Source organism: Podarcis liolepis (genome assembly GCF_965112155.1).
Source record: "Podarcis liolepis genome assembly, chromosome: 8".
NCBI classification, from domain to species: domain Eukaryota; kingdom Metazoa; phylum Chordata; class Lepidosauria; order Squamata; family Lacertidae; genus Podarcis; species Podarcis liolepis.
Genome location: NC_139560.1, coordinates 45,086,063 through 45,106,886, shown reverse-complemented (window position 1 = coordinate 45,106,886; position 20,824 = coordinate 45,086,063). Strand labels below are relative to the sequence as shown.

General features: G+C 41.6%; 1 protein-coding gene across 9 annotated transcripts in view; it reads right to left on the bottom strand.

Annotated features, from left to right (window-relative positions):
* The window catches only part of OSBPL1A (oxysterol binding protein like 1A), a 165,159-nt gene that overhangs the window by 44,814 nt on the left and 99,521 nt on the right, over positions 1 to 20,824 (bottom strand). For 7 of the 9 annotated variants that reach the window (XM_083517684.1, XM_083517686.1, XM_083517689.1 and 4 more), the window contains 12 exons: positions 17,454 to 17,579; positions 16,642 to 16,727; positions 15,367 to 15,441; positions 15,035 to 15,146; positions 11,158 to 11,243; positions 10,762 to 10,906; positions 10,172 to 10,239; positions 10,048 to 10,092; positions 8,459 to 8,532; positions 7,942 to 8,005; positions 5,913 to 6,008; positions 5,045 to 5,170 (listed from right to left, as the gene is read on the bottom strand). In XM_083517684.1, the coding sequence (XP_083373810.1) occupies positions 5,045 to 5,170; positions 5,913 to 6,008; positions 7,942 to 8,005; positions 8,459 to 8,532; positions 10,048 to 10,092; positions 10,172 to 10,239; positions 10,762 to 10,906; positions 11,158 to 11,243; positions 15,035 to 15,146; positions 15,367 to 15,441; positions 16,642 to 16,727; positions 17,454 to 17,579 (1,103 nt within the window). The remainder of the gene's footprint in view (positions 1 to 5,044; positions 5,171 to 5,912; positions 6,009 to 7,941; positions 8,006 to 8,458; positions 8,533 to 10,047; positions 10,093 to 10,171; positions 10,240 to 10,761; positions 10,907 to 11,157; positions 11,244 to 15,034; positions 15,147 to 15,366; positions 15,442 to 16,641; positions 16,728 to 17,453; positions 17,580 to 20,824) is intronic. The other 2 variants (XM_083517687.1, XM_083517690.1) reach the window with 1 other exon arrangement.

The window sequence follows — 20,824 nt, the reverse complement described above, 5'->3', positions numbered from 1 at the left end:
ACACTCAGTGTTTAATAATGGCTATTGCTGATTCTGAGCTATAGTTTATTCTATTGGAAGCGCCATCATACTGGGACAGAAAAAGAACAAACATGACATCAATTTCCGAACTAAAGCCCTCTATGGCTGAAGGTACGTCCTCTAGTTTCCAGAAGTACAATTGTTTTCAAGGTGACACAGCTGATGCTCAAATTTCACAGCATAAATTTTTAAGGCACTGATAAAGCAAGTTAGACTAAGCAGAATTATTCACTAGTTGCCCTGAAATGAGCAATGCACTGTAAGGTTTCTCCAGAAACTATCTGCAACAGTACAGCATGTACTGGCCCTATTTGGAGTTCTGCACATGCTGTAGTTATGTTCTCAGGTATGCCCCTTGGAAGATCTGTACAGTATAAAGAAAGGAAATTGGGATGAAGCATGGATAGTAGAGGATGATTACAGGAAATAAAGTAGCTTAAAATTAATCTAAGATACTAGAACAGGAGAATGCAGTAAAACAAGCCAAGACATGAACATGTTTTGCATAAAGAGAGGCAAAAGTTGTAAGAAGCCAAAGAGGTATTAGTTTGGCATGTGTAGTAGTTAACAGCCAGAAACATTGAACCATTGCACCACTGGGGACTCATTTCATTCATTTTCCCCCTCCAGGGTTTTTGTTGGTGCTACTAAACCAAGACCTTCCATTCAGTTTCAAGCAAAGTTTTGCCAGTATTTAGGGATGACCAAACTCATGAAGTTTATTAAGAAGTTTTAAAATACTGGAGAAATTTAATCTAATTACAACCCCAATTGGCCATCCAATTTTCAAAAATCGTCAATTGCTTTTCCAAATTAGTACTATTAGTATATGGGACATGGGTGGCGCTGTGGTCTAAACCACAGAGCCTAGGGCTTGCTGCTCAAAAGGTCAGCAGTTCGAATCCCCACAATGGGGCGAGCTCCCATTGCTTGCTTGGTCCCAGCTCCTGCGAACCTAGCAGTTCGAAAGCACACCAATATGCAAGTAGATACAGTAAATAGGTACCACTCTGGCAGGAAGGTAAACGGCGTTTCCATGCACTGATCTGGTCCGCCAGAAGCGGCTTAGTCATGCTGGCACATGACCTGGAAGCTGTACGCCAGCTCCCTCTGCCAGTAAAGCGAGATGAGCACCGCAACCCTAAAGTCATCTGCGAATGGACCTAATGGTCAGGGGTCCCTTTACCTTTACCTTTACTATTAGTATACCACCTTTCATCTGTAGATCTCAGGACGGTTCACAACATAAAATTAGAATATATAAACCACAAAATACATAGTAATAATAATAACAACAAACCAATAATCCCCCTTCCCACAGGAAGTGTATATTTTTATGCAAGATAAGAGTTTAGATATACATAATCAAATTATTCTTAGGATAAAAAAATTACTAGCACTGCAACTGTGCATTTTGTTAGACTTACTTATTTACCTTATTACTATAATGAAAATCAATTACTGAACTTTCTTTCTTATGCTAGAACTGTTTCCTATAATCAGAGGTTTTCAAATAATCTTTAAATACTGTTGTTGTTTTTAAAAAATACCTACGCAGGTCTTCAGAAATATTTAAACAAAACAGATGAGCTCCCTCTTCTGGCTTGAAGTAGTAAAACCCTCTCCCCCCTCCCCCCCCCACCTCCAGTAAATGAGAAGGTGTTACTCTGGACAGCATCCTGTTTTGAGTGTCACATGGCTACATAGGCTGAATTAAAGTTGCTTTAGAAGTGAATTACATCCAGTTAATGACTTAAATGAATGTAACTTAAAGTGACTGTTTTTTCTTGTTTGGTATCCGAGGAAAAGTTAATTACTTTCTTATTAGACAACTTAAAGGCAGGCAGGAAAGTGTTCAGAAGAACTATATCTACCCAATAGCTAGTTTTTAAAAAACCACAGTAGAAGAAGCTAATATATTCTACACACTATTTTAAGTAATGCCATGAAGACCTTCAGACCTGGGACATACATGTATATACAGTGGTGCCCCGCAAGACGAATGCCTCGCAAGACGAAAAACTCGCTAGACGAAAGGGTTTTTCGGTTTTGCGTTGCTTCGCTAGACGAATTTCCCTATGGGCTTGCTTCGCAAGACGAAAACGTCTTGCGCTTTTTTTTTTAAAGCCGCTTGAAGAGGCGCAGTTGCGACGGACCGTGCTGTGCAAGACGAAAAACATCGCAAGACGAAAAGACTTGCGGAACGAATTCTTTTCGTCTTGCGAGGCACCACTATATATATAATAATAATAATAATAATAATAATAATAATAATAATAAATTTTATTTATATCCCGCCCTCCCCAGCCGAAGCTGGGCTCAGGGCGGCTAACAACAATCAAAATAATCCAACATTCTAAAACATTCATTATAAAATTAATTAAATCAAATTAAAATCAAATTAATGGCAACCATCAAGCAAAATTTTGTGCAGATTGCCAGAGGAGGGGGTCAGGCAGCGCCCTGACAAAAGGCCTGGTGGAACAGCTCTGTCTTGCAGGCCCTGCGGAAGGATGTCAGGTCCTGCAGGGCCCTAGTCTCTTATGACAGAGCGTTCCACCAGATTGGAGCCGCGGCCGAGAAGGCCCTGGCTCTAGTTGAGGCCAACCTAACCTCTCTGAGGCCTGGGATCTTTAGGGTGTTTTTATTTGCAGACCGTAAATTTCTCTGTGGGACATACCAGGAGAGGCGGTCCCGTAGGTACGAGGGTCCTAGGCCGTATAGGGCTTTAAAGGTTAAAACCAGCACCTTAAACCTGATCCTGTACTACACCGGGAGCCAGTGCAGCTGGTATAGTACTGGATGGATAAGATCTCGCAGCGAAGACCCCATAAGGAGTCTCGCCGCGGCATTCTGCACCCGCTGGAGTTTCTGGGTCAGTCTCAAGGGCAGCCCCACGTAGAGCGAGTTACAATAATCCAGTCTGGAGGTGACCGTCGCGTGGATCACAGTGGCTAGGTCAGGGCGAGAGAGATAAGGAGCCAACTGCTTAGCTTGGCGGAGATGAAAAAATGCCGCCTTTGTTATAGCTGTAATCTGCGCCTCCATAGAGAGGGAGGTATTGAAGATTACACCCAAACTCTTAACGGACGATGCTGGCACTAATTGCACCCCCGCAAGAGATGGGAGTTGCCCCCTCAATCCCATATCACCCCGTCCCAGCCACAGGACCTCTGTCTTCGAAGGATTTAACTTCAACCGGCTCCCACGTAACCATCCAGCCACAGCTTCCAGACATCTGGTCAGTGTATCTGGGGCCGAGTCAGGATGGCCATCCATCAACAGATAGAGTTGGGTGTCATCGGCGTACTGATGGCAGCCCAGCCCAAAACTCCGGACAAGCTGGGCGAGGGGGCGCATAAAGATGTTAAAAAGCATCGGGGAGAGAATCGCACCCTGAGGCACTCCACACACCAAGGAGTGGCGCGATGACAATTCCCCCCCAAGCGCCACCCTCTGTCCCCGACCGGAGAGAAACGAGCGCAGCCATTGAAGGGCTGTGCCCTGGATCCCCACGTTGGCAAGGCGGTGGTCCAGAAGTTCGTGATCGACCATGTCGAAGGCTGCTGACAGGTCTAGAAGAATCAGCAGCCCCGACCCGCCTCGATCCAGCTGCCTACGGAGATCATCTTTTAGGGCGACCAGAGCCATCTCGGTCCCATGACCAGCGCAGAAGCCGTATATGTATATGTGAAGCTGTTTTAAAGAAGAGGGAGGAGAAGTTCCAATATGCAGCCAGAAATCCTTGAACTTGAATACGTTTCCGAGCACGATTCAAAGTGGTGGTGCTGACCTTTAAAGCCCTAAACGGCCTCGGTCCTGTATACCTGAAGGAGCGTCTCCACCCCCATCGTTCAGCCCGGACACTGAGATCCAGCGCTGAGGGCCTTCTAGCGGTTCCCTCATTGCGAGAAGTGAGGCTACAGGGAACCAGACAGAGGGCCTTCTCGGTAGTGGCACCCTGACATCCCATCAGATGTCAAAGAGATAAATAATTACCTGACATTCAGAAGACATCTTAAGGCAGCCCTGTTCAGGGAAGTTTTTAATATGTAACGCTGTACTGTTTTTAACACTGATTGGGAGCCGCCCAGAGTGGCTGGGGAAACTCAGCCAGATGTGCGGGATATAAATAATAAATTATTATTATTATTATATGAACTAACAGAACTACTTTGTTGGATATACAGTACTAACAGATGTGAATTGTAAAGGGAAGCACCTTAGGAGTTGGATGCAGGATTAGCTGTTGTTTTACGAGTATTTGTTTGCCATGTAGTGTCTGTCTGTATATTTCTAACTTAAAGTATTACCAATATACCACAAGTCTCTGGTGCCGCCCCCAAATCCAAAGGAATTTAAAATGTGTAGCATTATCTGTAAATGTCTCACTTCTTCAGGAAGTGGTTTTTAACTTAACAGTTATCATGAACTGCATGCTCTTTTATACAACTCATGCCAAGACTATTTAGCTGAATGCTGGGCTACAATAGGAATAATGTTAATAAATGAAAAATGAGGAAACAGTAGCAGCACTTGTAGCAGAAATCAAAAGAAGCCCTATATCAACAAGGTCTGCATCTCTCTGAGCTTGATAGCAGTGACGGGAGTGGGAAGCTGAAGAGCTTGTTACAGGAATTCAAAATACTGGAAGTGCATACTCTAGAATCCCCAGATCTGTGCCTCATCCCCAAATCTGGCTGCAAAAGCAAGGAAATTCAACCCGTTGTTGTTCTCATACAGAACAAAGGGAAATGGCAGCTCAAAATGCAAGAGAGTGGCTTAAAGATAAAGCCGTGTGTGTGTGTGTGTGTGTGTGTGTGTGTGTGATAAAGCAAAAGGAAAGCGATTCCTTAACAGACCTTTTAAGTTCTATTATGTACACCTTTAAACCTTAGTTGCACAGACCAAGGCACCTCGTGTTGGTGTATTCCAGAGGAAAGGCCTAGGGTAAAAGTTATCCAGAAATTCAGAGAGTCAAGAAGAACTCTACGTAGCATGAGATACAGAAGCTTTTTCTTACTTTGAGGGAAGCTTGTAACTCAGCAACTGATATTGTGTCATCCTCCTCTTCTTCATCGCTCAGTTGTTCCTGAGTACAATAGTGTGTGCTGTATGCTGAATGGTCTTCTATTGCCTGTACCCAGTTCTGCGGGAAAAAAGGAAAGGGAAAAAAGGGGGGAGGTTTGAGCAGAAAGCAGTACTTGCTACTTTTTAATTTTTAATAGGGTATAAGTCCACACAAATCACCACGGCTCTTATCTTGAGAGTTTACCAACAGAGGTGACAAAGATGGAGTGGCAAAAGTTAGATAGCAATGAAGGAAGGAAATGGTATGATAAGACTTTTTTTTAAAAAAGGACTGATCTTGAGGGGGGGAATCTTTTTTTAAGACCAACAGGCAAGCATCTTGTAAGGTATTTCTTAATTAAAGCTTATGGGGCACAAATAGTATATGAATTAATATATATAAGAGCATAAACACTTGTTTCATTTGTCCCTGTCATTTCTCATAGGCATTTCATGAAAAGTTGGGTTTGACCCTGCATGGAGCACTGTGGACATGGGGTGCCTTTAATGTCAGCCTTCCCTAGTCTGATTAGCTAAGGAAGTTGCAGCGAAGTTAAAATACTGGGAGGGAAATTTTCAGGCAGAGTGAGAAGGCGGCAGTTTAGTTATTGCCTTGCTTTCCCTGTGAAGCACAAGGAGTAGACAAAGCAACAACTACACAGCACCATTCATCATAGCAATAAGATAATTTAGTGTGGCATTACAAGAACTCAATAAATTCAGCCCAAAAAGATTCCTATCCAACGACATTTAGGCAAGCAGTGGTTTTGTTCTTGGCTAGAATCCGCAAGTTACCAAGTATCGGTTAAAGAAATACTTACCTCTCTTGACTGTTGATTGGTCTTGGGAACTTTAAAACTGTGAACCGTATTATCAAAGCATTTGATTGAGAAGAGGTTGCCGTCTGTACTTTTTACCTTCAATTGGAAGCAGAGACAGCAGGTCAGAAACAGAAGGTCAGCAAACTGCACAGTGCTTCCTATACAAGTTCCATCTGCAAAAGTGACTAAGTTATTGAAAAATTTACAGGTCAAATCCAGCATCCCTAGTTTGTCTGGACCTTGTTCACTTAAAGCTCTCTAACTGGAAAAAAAAAATGAATAGCAAACTATCAAGCAAAATGAGTTTTGTCAGAGATAATTCAGTTGGTGCATTTGTGTCTCGTTAAATCCATGCCCACTTCATTCTTTAAGAGAAAATTTGGTGCAAAAAAACCCAACAACATCATTTGAGAATCTCATTTTTTTAAAAAAAATATCAGATTACTATTATTATGTCTTTACTTCTAACCCACATTTTTCCCTGACAGGGACTCAAGGTGGCTTACAAATAAAATAAGAACAGCTAAAAACAGAGAAATAAAAAATAAAACCAACCCCCAATCATTAAGGAAACAGTTAAACATCAATAGAAGATACATTAAAAACATATAGATGATTACAATGAAAAGAGCACAGCCCTTTCATTAAAAGCAGTCAGTTCCCTGTTGAAAACCCCGTTGAAAGTTTTTATTAATCATGACTGTTAAGGATAGGTTTGAACATGTTATGGGCAAATGTCAGGGTTCGTGGAGTCAAGGTGAGGTCCAGCAGTACTTCCAGTAACCAAAGGGCAGAGCATTCTATGTTCTCTGTTGTTCTTTCCCCCACCCTGTAACTAACAAAAGAAGAATGCAAAACAGCATATATGCCAACTTGCTTAGTTTTGCATACTGTACAAATCACAGAGCAGAGTCCTCATTTTCCTGCAGCATTTGCAACCCCTTTGTTGTAATTCTGCTTTTTAATCACAGCCTTGGCATTGTGTGACTGTATTCAAAAATATATTTGGCTATGAATTCTGAGTCCCACTTGGAGAACATCGTTCTGAAGGAATGGGTTTCTAGTAGATTTTTCTAAGGAATGGGAGGAATTATCATGGGCCAAAAGTAGAGTATACATAATTCTCCTCAGCTGTTTAAAATATCTATGCCTCAACACTCCTTATAAAGTGGCTCACAAATAAGAATTTCGTGCCTGGCGTGCTCTGGTTCATGGGGTCACAAAGAGTCGGACACGACTAAACGACTAAACAACAACAATAACAAATAAGAACCAGATAATACCATAACGGCTCCATGATCACTGCAGATGGTGACAGCAGCCACGAAATTAAAAGACGCCTGCTTCTTGGGAGCAAAGCAATAACAAACCTAGACAGCATCTTAAAAAGTAGAGATATCACCTTGCCAACAAAGGTCCATATAGTTAAAGCTATGGTTTTCCCAGTAGTGATGTATGGAAGTGAAAGCTGGAGCATAAAGAAGGCTGATCGCCGAAGAATTCATGCTTTTGGATTATGGTGCTGGAGGAGACTCTTGAGAGTCCCATGGACTGCAAGAAGATAAAACCTATCCACTCTTAAGGAAATCAGCCCTGAGTGCTCACTGGAAGGACAGATCCTGAAGCTGAGGCTCCAATACTTTCGCCACCTCATGAGAAGAGAAGACTCCCTGGAAAAGACCCTGATGTTGGGGAAGATGGAGGGCACAAGGAGGAGGGGACAACAGAGGACAAGATGGTTGGACAGTGTTCTCAAAGCTACCAGCATGAGTTTGACTAAACTGTGGGAGGCAGTGGAAGACCGAAGTGCCTGGCGTGCTCTGGTCCATGGGGTCACGAAGAGTCGGACACAACTAAACAACAACAACAACACCATAACACCAAAAATAAAAACAGAACAAACTTGGCTAAAAATGTTTGCTCTGCTGCTTGGGTATCTGAACCTGGATATTCCATACCTAAGCCTAACATACTAGCCCATTCTGTCCACAATCATAACAGATATTTCTGAGTTCCCCAGTTTGCTTACTGTGCAAATGGCTTGTGTTAAGTGCTTGCATCCTTGGCGGCGATTACTGTTCCCAATATCAGCCCTTCAAAAGAAGGCAGAACAAATAATTAATCATCATCAGTATTACAGCCACCAAAAGGCTTCTGGCGTGATGCAGAATTTCTTTATAGTAGAATGTGATTGGGTGGTATTTGACTGAGTCGTACTTGGAATAAACCCAGTGAACTCAGTGGACTTAGACTAATAATAAAATACTACCCATTATATTGACACATGAAGAGTGTTCAGAGAGCTGAAAACAAATGCAAAGGTAGTCTTCCTTGTAATACAAGTCAATCCATCATAATATAAATAAAAACCACATTCTTCAAATATATGGAATGATAAAATTATAATCTTAAGAAATAAATTTCAGCTTATATATAGGTAAAGAAAGTTCAACTTTTCAACCACTTCAAAATCATGTTTCAAAAGCAGATGGTATCAATTTTATACATTCAAAAGGCTTTAGAGAGATGCTCAATTTCACACTTACTGTTTTTGGTACCAGGAGAGGACTCCATGTTCCAGTACTACCCAATATGGCTTCCACCCGAAAAATCTTGAACTCTTAAAAACAAAACAAAAAATGGAGTCTATCACCTCAGCAATAGCTGATTTGCCATGTGTTGCTGCATGACAAGCAATAATAAGCATTACTAAGCAGTTTTAATGCTGAACAACACATCCTTAATTGTTTTAATTATCTCAGGAGGCCAGAAGATGACTAATCTGCTATTTGTTCTGTGATACTTGACTGATAGTAAACCGAAGTAATGCTTACTTGAAAACTCCAGCTGGAGCCTGGGAAGGATGAACATTTTCACCTGAGAGGTATAAAAGGCTCCAAGTACAGTTACTACTAGCCTACCCCGTGGACGTTTAGTTAAAGTGAGGATGGGACAATAGCCTTCTTTTCAAGTATATCCCCAAAGCCTGTGACTTCTGGGCCAAGCATCTAGCTCCACCCTTCTGAGCCAAGCATCTAGCTGCACAGGTCATTATAATGCAATAAACTGTAATTGGTTCAATTCTTGAAGTAATATTGATCAGATATGAAGAAAAGATTCAAGCAGCCTATATTTCATACATGTCAGGGAAGTTAAGACATTTTGTCACCCGCTAGCCTTTAAGACAACAGCAACAATATGGAACAGATGGGTTATATTAGAAATGGAAGAGCTCAAATGGAAGATATAACCTGGGGCGGATCTACTCTCATGATTTATAACATTAAGGTTGTTCAATGACAATAAAGGTATGATGATGATGATGATGATGATGATGAAAGAGGCAAGGAATGATTTTGAAGACGTAAGGGTCACATTACATTTTGCTAAAAATGTTAATAATGCTTTATTAAAATATGACACCAGAGGGCACTGCAGAGCAACCAGGAACCAGGTAGGAAAGGGAGCTGCTGTTAGGGATGAATAACGTTAAGGTAATGAACATTATTTAGTTGTATCCAGTGGCGTAGCGTGGGTTGTCAGCACCCGGGGCAAGGCAAGTAATTTGCGCCCCCTAACCCGTGGATTTTAGTAGGGGCAGAGAGCTGGGAGTGCGAGTGCGCCTCCTCAGATGTTGCGCCCGGTGCGGCCGGCCCCCCCTGCACCCCCCATGCTACGCCACTGGTTGTATCCCCTGTGACATTTTAGAACAGGCACCCCCAACCTGCGGCGCTCCAGGTGTTTTGGCCTATGACTCCCATGATCCCTAGCTAACAGGACCAGTGGTCAGGGATGGTGGGAATTGTAGTCCAAAACTTCTGGAGGGCTGAAGGTTGGGGGTGCCTGTTTTAGAACAATATAGTTAATATTGTTCTAATAACGCTAAAAAGGTCAGCGTAAATCCAGCCCTGGAGAAAGGAGACACGTTGGCCTCTGGCCCGCTCCCAAGAGCCATTGCCTCAGCAAAGCAGTTCAAGGTAAGGGCATTTATGGTATGAATTCTGCTTCTATCTTGAGAGTTAGTACAGTGAATGAACTGTCTATCAATTTGTGTTGTTGCTATGGCTTGAAATAAAAAAAACTCTGGCCAATTAAAACATAAGGAGACGACAAAAAAGGGAAATAAGATAGGCACCTTCCAGAGTAGTCCTTCATATCGTTTCGGAGGTTTGTTGCTCACCTACAAAAGAATTGAGAAATTAAACACAAGTCGACCCACGTTAATGGTACAGATTAAACACACAATCTGCTGTACCCACCTTCCCAATGCCCCCTCCAAGTATGTGTTTCATTTCTGCACCTTGGGCTAAAGCAAGGGGTGTCTGACCTGTTCAAAAGAGCAGACAGATTTACTTCATCGTAGCTGGATCAGAATCAATACAGTTGGCAACTCTGAGAATATACCTTATGTTTCACAGCTGAGAGGAAAAGCAAAGGATGCTCTCTTGGTTTGAGGCATTGTTCAACAGGCATTTTACTCAAGGTATCACAAAGGATTGATTCAAAAATTATTCTAAACATAGCCATGCTCAATTTTTTAATGTGAGAATGACATTAGCAACAGAAGTCCTTTCAAGAATGCATCAGACGGTACTGGTTAAGCATATGGGCTTTGTAAGAGCTAAAATAGGATTATTGGGTATTTATTTTCATTGGCATCTGGCACTTATTTACTGGCAACACAAACCCGGATTAAAATTCTCTAATACAAAGCCAATTGACAGTGCTAAAATACAATACTCTAGACCCAGTTAGATGAAAATAATGTTTTATTTTTAGTTAACACATTCACTTTGCTTTTCGTGTGAAAGGGGAAATCTAGAGCTAATAAAATGAAACTTTTACATACCATTTTTGTTCTTTATTTTGGAGTCTGCTCCAGATTTTAGGAGCTTCAAAGCACAGTGCTTATGGCCACGGTATGCTGCACAATGTAATGGTGTATTTCCCACCTGATCAGTGCAGTTGATGTCAGGAGAATTTGACCTGTTTAACTAGAGACAATTATAAAAAAAAAATTATTTAATCATACTTGTAATTTTTTGCAGTTACGTTTTCTAACACACCACAGACAGCCGAGCAGAATTATAGACAGAAAACACAACCAGAGCTCCTGGCCATTCCACTGCCTGAGATCTATTTCCACCATGCCTATTATTTATTTTGATTAAAAAACCCTGTATCTCTATTATTACTTGTATAGTATGGCTTAAAAATATCAAGAGAATGGTAACACAGTATGTACCAGTGCTGTGAGTTTTTCAGTTTCTCCTTCTCGTGCAGCTCCCAGGAGGAGTTCTTCAAGTTTTCTTTCTTCAGTCCTTTCTACAGCTAAGTACAAATAATTAATTAAAACAACATCCTCCCATAGGGAAGTTTCTTTCATTGCTAGATTCCCAATGAAAAAGCAATTAACATTTGTGGGTCCTTCCCTCCTGAGCAGTAGGTCACAGATTTATATTCCCTAAACTTCAAGCCTGTTAATTTTCAGAACAATATACCGTATTTTTCGCTCTATAAGATGCACCAGACTATAAGACACCCCTAGTTTTTGGAGGAGGAAAACAAGGAAAAAAATATTCTGAATCTCAGAAGCCAGAACAACAAGAGGGATCGCTGTGCAGCGAAAGCAGTGATCCCGCTTGCTGCTCTGGCTTCTGGGATAGCTGCGCAGCCTGCATTCGCCCCATAAGACGCACACACATTTCCCCTTACTTTTTAGGAAGGAAAAAGTGAGTCTTATAGAGCAAAAAAGACGGTAGCCCAAGACCAGCTCAGCAGTAGAGCTGATGTTTTGCATAAGGTAAAGGGACCCCTGACCATTAGGTCCAGTCGTGGCCGACTTCTGGCGAACCAGAGCAGCGCACAGAAATGCCGTTTACCTTCCCGCCAGAGAGGTACCTATTTATCTACTTGCACTTTGACGTGCTTTCAAACTGCTAGGTGGGCAGGAGCAGGGACCGAGCAACGGGAGCTCACCCCGTCACGGGGATTCGAACCGCCGACCTTCTGATCGGCAAGTCCTAGGCTCTGTGGTTTAACCCACGGCGCCACCCACGTCCCTATGTTTTGCATACATAAAGCCAAAAGTCCAGTCCCCAGTATTTTCCAGTTAAAAGGTCCTAGTAAGCAGGCTTTGGAGAATCTCATGCAGGGAACACACTGCATCTTTGATTATCTGGATAGGCAGCTTTAACCGAACCTGCTTTTATACCCAGATCATATCCATAGGAACAGGTTTGTACATGCTCAGTTCATGCAAATGATGTCCACCCCCACGGCGTGCAGTCATAAGAGTGCAGCTATTTGGCAATAGTGCTACCAGCATTCATCTCTGCTTACAGAGGAATTCAATGGCAAATGCTAACCAACAAGGTTTATTTCTTTGAAATTAAGGGCAAACTGAAATTCTAGAAGACCAAGCAATGCAAAACTGAGCAACTTCTGCACTCAGTATCCTGCTAAGTAAGGGTTAACTCTAAATGCAATACTGGATAGCAAAAGTCAATTGTATCATAATATAATCTTTATTATTTCTCTCCACAAAATATAGACGTTATCTGAATCATATCTAAGCAGGTTTGCTATCTACATAAGCACTGTAATACAATTTCTAATCATTCCAAGGCTTATTTGTGTGTATTAAAGATCAGAGAGTCTTAAAACAGCTACAGGGCTTTGATTACGTAGCCCCTCCACCAAAAAGAAAAACCAAAAAGAAATACAGAACATAAAGTTTGACACAATTTTAGTGGAGCTTTCCCCAGTTAGCCATCCCAAAGCACTTCTATCCCAAATTACATCATAATTCTAAATGCCACAAACTAATGAGAGTGTGTCCTAAAACAAAATACTGGTGGATTTTATACTTTTAACAGCAGCTTTCCCCAGTAACACACTCTTTTTACATAAGACCCTTTGCTCACCTCTTCTATGCCCAAACAGTTCTTTCCTTCCCTTTTCCTGTTTCTGCCATACTACAACTCCCAGCAAGCAGTGCTTCTAGCCCTGTGAAGTAGAGACAGTACTATATCTAATATCATCTGTGCTGGGAATGCATCTTTTTAAAAAGGGAATGAGTTGTTAGAACCACTACAGAATTTGGCAGCAATAGCAGAAGATAGGGATAAGGCAAGTGACTCATTGAGCCCAGGTAAGGGCAGCCCTGGGAGATCAGACAAAGGTCCCACCTAGTGCAGTGCCCTGTTTCCAATAGCTGCTAGCCAAATCGTTCCAGAAACTGTGCAACTAGAAGGTGAAGGCATCTTACCTTCCCTGTTGCTTGTCTCCTGGTACTTGTAAATCAGAGTAACATGAAGGTTCAGCTTGACTGTCATTGTAAATAGCCACTGATATACCTCTTCTTCTCCATAAATTTGTTCAAGTAGAGAGGTCATTATCATCATATATTGTGACAGGAAACTCCGTAAGTCTGAACTATGTGCCAGTCTTTCACTCTCACACAGCATGTTGTCTCCCTCTCTTTCTCAAACCTGTGAAAGTTTTATCCTTTTCTAAGCACGAGTGTCTCTAGTTCTCACAAACTGTGTAGGCAAGTTGTAACCTAGCTTTCTTCCCTGGCTGTAGAAAAGTAGCCTATCAGAAGCAATTGATCACGTGGGAACTTTAGGTAGAACTGACATTTACATTGGCAAATACTAAACCCTCCACTTAAGTTTCAACAAACTGGTTATAGCTGACAAATCTACGTGGGAAAGGTGCATTGCATGATACTGCAGGCACCTTATTAAAATGCTATTCAAGCTTCTGAAGTCAATGTTAGAAGTGACTCAAGTACACATTTCTCCTATCCTAGGACAGAAGAAGGAAACGTGCAATTGATGCCAGTATTAAAAAGAATGCTGACTCTGGGCTGCATCCAACATTAGTCCTACTCAGAGCAGGACCATGAAAATAAACTTGGCTAGCTTAGGTCTATTAATTTCAGTGGGTTCATACCTAGTAGAACTTAGTGGATACAACTCCTTATTTCTAATGTCCTCAGACAATTCAAATAAAAGTTTCAACCCATGTTAGATTGTCTGCTGTGTGTCTCAGGGAATAGTGCCCCCTAAATTAACATTGGTCTCTGCCACAAACCTTAGGATATACACCATAAGTTGGAAAGTGTTTTGAGGTCTTCTAATTTGAAGGAACTCCTTGTATCACCTCAGACAAATATGGCATATGAAACAATGCACAAGGGGTCTTTTATGTAAAAAGAGTATCCGATTCATGGAAGCCACCCTAAACATAATCGGCAACATGTGGCTTAGAACATTCTTTACAAAAAAATAGAACTGGTTTCATAGGACACACAAATCATATATCTTATAAGATTTTTTTAAAAAAAGTAATTTGGGATAAAGGACATTGTACTTGGTAAGCCCCACTGAAATCAGATTTGATTGTGTTTGTGTGTGTATATACTTTTCTGCAATAAATGGAACTTTACTGCCTTAAAAAACAACTGTGAAAGACTCAACATTTATTGAATACACCCATACAACAGCCCACCTATTGAAATGGTCAAAGATTGTATCACTTATGGAGGAAAGAAAACCCTAAAAAAGCCTCAATAACGTATTACCGTCGCAACTAAATTAGAAGTTCACACATGCAAAAAAAGCTTAAGTTATGTGGGTTATGATACACAAGGCCATTGTCTCCTTTTATATCAGGCTCTTGGGAAAACCACAGATTTACGGTGTGCTAATTGTGAACACTAACAGGGATGCTGCTAGGTACTTAATAGCTTCAAGGCACAGGTCCTTGGCAAAATTTGCATATCTATGTGTCAATGCAATGTCAGTGCAGAGGTTTATCATGTGAACCAGCAACTACCAAGCAGTTTTCTTCACATCATCAACACATTTCTAGTGTTGTAAAAGCTTTGCAGCAGGGTCTAATCGTGCCATACAGGATGTGTTCAATGCAGACACAGTTTCAAGCAGCCACGACAGTGTTTATCATTAGGAAAAAGAAGTGCTCTGTCACCTTGGCAAAATAGTCTCTAAGAAGGATGAAGACATCACCACTGTTCATACTGAATGATGCAGCAGCAAAGCATCTTTACCAGAATGCCAATTCTCTAAAATTCATATATCTTACAGAATGGATACCTTCCAGCATCTCTCTTATTTCTTTATCATGTGTAACATCTTTTGCAGTTTGCCCATTCCCGTTAACAATGGAAGTATCGGCTTCGTATTCCAAAAGCAGCATAACTACCTCCTGAAAGACAAAGTTTTGTTGCATTATCTACAGAGACTTCTCCCTCCTTTTAGCCAGTTTACTTTTGCTTTGTACTTTTGGTCTTGGGAAGTGAATGCCACGTATAATTAAACAGAACAAACATTTCTAACAGGGAAATTACAAGGTGTCTGTGACAGGGAGAACAGTCACAAGGAACAATGGTACGCCTCTGAGAAGAGGCTGAAGTTGTTAATTTTACCTTGCGCCCAGTGAAGGCTGCACGATGCAGTGGGGTATCTCCCATGTCATTTAATACATTTACTTCAGCACCAGCCTATAAAGAAAGATTGTTTAGTAGCGCTCGCATCCAAGAAAATTGGTTTCTGACCATTCACCCAAACTCTATTCTTGCTTTCAATGGTGCATACTTCCACATAAAATCTGTTTTACCTGGGATAGTGACAGGCTGTATTAGAATGGCAGTACTCCAAAATTTCTAAATAGAAAGTTTAGCCAGCATAGTAAAGACTTGCTCCATGCCAAAGTCATTTTAAATTAACATTTTCCAAAAGGTGGTTTGGCCAGCCTGCCTTACCCATGTCCACTTGCTATGCTCTGTGCTCAAGTGCAAGCTATATTGGTCTTGATCTAAGCTCTAAGCCCTCTGTGTTTGGGAAGGTAACAATTCTTGTGTGCCAGTCTACTTCATTGCCACCTTTAATCCAGTTTGTTCAAATTGGATTCAGCTCATTTTCTTTCTCAAAAGGGTTACAAAGAGGTCAGATCAAGCTACACATGCAGCAGAACTAAATGGATTATGTGGTTTAACAATTACATAGACATACAGAATTCAAAATTAGAGCCAGGAGGCCTAGATTTCATTCCGAACTCCTGCTGGTGACCTAAAGGCCTATGGGCTAACAGATTCAACTTGGTTTCTTATCTTTCAGACTCAGAAACCACCAATGCCATTTATTTTAAGTACTGGGATTAATGCTGAAAACCTTTAGCTGAAGGAGCACTCTTACTTGCATCAAGAGTCCTTTATACCTTCACAGATAAGTGACACAGCTTGAACATTTTAATCAGTTTGAAGCATGATCCCTTCTAGTCCACTGTACTTGCTAAGAGTATCAACATGTTCTGCTTCATGTGTGTGTGCATGTATGCATATACACATGCGCGCGCACACACTTAAAGTAGCTCAATTGTACTATTTGAAGAATATGTCAAGGGTTCCTGATTAGTGCACATAGTGGACATGTAAGGGGGTGTTGGGTGTGATGAAGTGTTGAAGCCGGAAGGTTTGATAAAGATTCTGCCCAATTCATGCCCACTATGTACGACAGGAAACACCTGCACAGTGCAATGGGGACATAATAAACTTCTGCATATGGTTTCAGCATCTAACTATTTAAACCTTTTGACCTACAAGTTAAACATTTCAGTGTTAAATGCTAATTGCTTTGGAGGAGAAATGCTGATTTCTGTTGCACAGAAAATATTAATTCATTAGAAGATTACAAGTTTATACCTTCAGCAAATCCTTGACAACACTGGTGTGCCCAAAGTAGCATGCAAGATGAAGAGGTGTCCATCCCAAGTTAGATTTGCTTCTGCCTATAGATACAATACAAAATACGACAAATCTAAACTACAGCATCCCTTCATGCAAGCAAAGTTATATCATCCAAGAAAACTGAAAAAGATCCTACATGATTCTGCACTGCACCAATTTAAGATGCTCTCACATGTGTTTGATAGCAATTGAATTTATATCATCCTCAGTGAGAAGTAAAAGCATTATAGCAGTTAGACTTGAGTTTCAGACAAGGACCAGGAAAACATGGGCTCCCCACTCAGCTGGAAAACCTTTGGCCATTCGCTATCTTTCAGCTTAACCTTAATCTCAAAAGGATTGCTGCTATGATAACGAACATACAGCACTCTTTGGAGGAAAGGTGACATTAAAAAGGAAGGCCGAGTTGCTATGAGTTTCGCTAATGGCTTTAGCTTAGCTTTTGTCTGAGGGAGTAGATCATAATGCATCAAGGCATTTATTCAAAACATAGTTGGCACTTTTACAAAACAGTGGTGCCAGATGACACAAGGCCTTTCTGCTACCTTCTCAAAAATGTATCTTTTCCCGCAATGGGTTCCAAGAAGCTACACACCGTATTTTGATATGACATCTGGCCTGAAATATTCCAGTATACTTTACATTCTCCCAAGGACTACCAGAAGACCAATATCCTGCAGTAATGTATACATTTTGTTCCAATGAAGCCATGGTGTCAACACTTATAAATGTCCCAGGTGTTACTCAAAAAGGCTGCCTATACTAACCTTTGCAGTTGATGTTAAAGATGGCCTCTCCTTTGTCCATAGTTCCCAGCAGCTGCCTGATGTCTTCACTGTGTCCATTTCTAGCATTGTGGAGAAGCTGCTGTTCTGCCTCAGTGTTCATCTCTACTAAAATACAGACAATTATTTTATTTATTTGTATAATTGATATCCCACCCCTTTCCACTAAACAAAGGAGTACTCAGTGACAACATTCACACAAAAAATAACAATTAGCAATTAAAAATACATTAGAACCCAGCACACAGAAACAGCATGAACATAAGGAAAGCACTGCTGAAATTGGAACAGAGGCCTATCATGGCAGTCCAACACCTTGATCCCACAGAGGCTAATTTGAGCGCAATAACACTCTCCCCTCTTGTGCTTCCCAGCAACCAAAAAGCACACCATCTCCAGTACTAGAGGTAGCACATAGTCTCATCTTCTATTTCATAATTCCCTTTTTATAGCCAACCAAGTTCATTACCACAAGATGTATTAATGCATGTCAATTCCACAGTTCAATTACGGTGCATATTTTAAACAGATTCTGCTATGTTAATTAACAAATAGAATTGCCTTTGCTTATTTAAGAACATTAGAATGACCTGCTGGATCAGGCTAGAAGCACATCCAATCCAGTATTCTGTTCTCACAGTGGCTGACTAGATGCCTATGGAAAGCCCATAAGCAAGACCAGATCACAACAACATTCCCCTGACTTGCGATTCCCAGAAACTGGTATTCAGAGCCATACTGCCTCTGAGAGTAGAAGCAGAACACTGTCATCATCGCTAGCAGCTGATTAAAGCCTTATCTTCTATTCATTTGTCTAATATTCTTTTAAAGCCATCCAAGTTGGTGGCCATCACTAACAACAACAACAACATAATTGTATACCACCCATCATTTGAAGATTCCAGGGCAGTTCACACCTGCTTTACCATTAATAGTTATAACAATCCCAATGCAGCCTAGATTGCTGTTCCTAAATGGCTAAGAGCAGCATGGGGACAGTGATTTGGACTGCATTGAGGTCATGGGTGGGAGGACGGCAAAGCATCCCCTCCTCAGTGATCCTGATGTAGCCAAAATCAATTGGCTGATCAGCTGGAAGGGGTTGTATGAAGACCATATGTCTGAGTGCAGTATCAACCAAAAGCAATGAATCTGCACTTGTTTAGAAATATTTTTAATAGGGTACACTAGCTCAGGTATTTAAAAAGTCCTGTATGGCTACATATGCAAGCAGCTCCATGTGCAGCCCATATTTTGACCATATGTGTACAGTTTTGTGCATAGGCGCCGACTCCATGGGGCTTGAGGGGGCTCGAGCCCCCTCAAAAAAATTTTTGGGGGGGCTCAGCCCCCCCAATAATCTCGGGCGGGCGCCCTTCCAGCAGAGCGCCGCCGCCGTCCCCCGCCTCCTCCTCACCTGCTCCTTCGCCAGCCAGCCAGCCGCGCGCCCTAATCGGAGGCACTGCCGGAAATCCCGCGAGAACAGGGGAATCCCGACTGGCCACACCTCCCAGCCAGCCAATCGGCTGGCTGGGGGGCGTGGCTTGCCCTATTTAGGGCCGGAGCCACTTTATTTGCATATTCATGAGCTTATTTATTATTCATGAGCTTTCCCGGGCCCCCCCAATATTTTTTCTAAGTCCGCGTCCCTGGTTTTGTGCTCTCCAGAAGCTATTCTAGTACCCCTCAAATTTCAAAAATGGGTTTAGGGTCAGAGGAGCTTTCAGATGATCTGGAGGGCATGTAGGTGGTCTATGCACAATCCCTGTATATCAATAACTGTCTGACTAGCCATTACAAAGAATGTTGCTGGTGGCACAACCCCACATTTTGGACAATCAAAGTTGCAATATATAAACTTAACTGAATCTCTGCACAATAGTCAGGACTTTGTAAGATTGGGGTATATCTCATCATCTAGGTTCATTTCAAGGGTCTATTTGTGACCAGTGTAAGTTGGTCAGAAATGTTTCCAGTGCCATTAAAAGTGTCATCTGGATTCTGCCGCTTCCAACATATACATGGCATAGTTAAGATCCTTGCTGCAGATCAAACAGACAAGTTTGCACCTGCCTTCTCTTCATTCCATGACTCAGCATTACCTAGATGATTACCATTTAAGTTAAGCAGGTTTGTCTGGGCATTAATCAAAATTCTCAGTTGTAGTAGAATGCAACTTAAGGGTTTCAAACAGAAAACTTACGAATTTCACATTTCTGTAGTGTCCTCAGGTGAACTAGACTGGCAATGTATTTATTTGCAAGAATTCCATTGGTTCAACAGAATGGTCCAAATACTCAGAAGTGTATTATTTAGGTTTATGGAGGCTTGCTAGTGCATGAAGAACTGGAAGTGCTGCTCTTGAAACATGCTTAAGTGTTCCAGGCTATTATATTATTACTCTGCAACCCTCCCCACCTCCTCACACTCAAGGACTCACAAACATCATATCTTCTAGAAACAGGCAGTTTAGTAACCTTTTCTACTCTGTAGAAGCCTCTCATTTAAGCAAAGCAGAATGCAGAAGATATTGTTCACAGTTGAGCAAATGTTGCACATCAGGATCTGTGATGAAGATATATTAAGGGGATGTTGTAGGAGAATTAGGAACATAGGTAGTTGCCTTATATCTAGATCCTTCTAGACAATAGTGAGCTAGTGGCTCACCAAGATTTCAGACAGGAGTATCCCAGCCCTACGTGAAGAAGTCAAAGAGTCACCTTCAGAATTTTGCATAGAAATTGTGTACTCTATCCACTGAGCTACAGTCCTTCCATTTTTGGTCCCTTCTTCCCACTCCACCTCTCTTGCTTAACTGCATCCTCACTAATCAATTGCAGCATTATAATGAGTTTTTAAGATTTCCAATATTCCACCACTCTAATCACTTGTAACCATGGGTGCAACCAGAGGGGCAAGCTGTAAATAAATAAAAATACTTAACTAACTGACCAATCACATCACAGATAGCTCAGTTCTGCCCCCCCCCCATAAATCCTGGCTTCACCCATGCTGACAACTATCATAGAACAGGGCACATAGTGACTCCAATTTTGCCTTCCTATGCAATTCCTTATGAAGGAAGGTTTGGGCAATCATTGTGACTTCTGGCAGGTGATTAGTTGCCAGTTATTCAGTCTTTGACTCATACAGCAAAAGCAGATCAGCACATAGGAGTATAGCAGCAAATCAAAGGGCACTTGGACCACCAGGATTGTACCTATAAACACTAGGGCAGCCTTTCCCAACCCTGGTTTCCCAGATGATGTTGGACTACCACTTCCATCATCCATAGCAAGCAGGGCAACAGTCAGGGATGATGGGAGTGGTAGTCCAACAACATCTGGGAACCC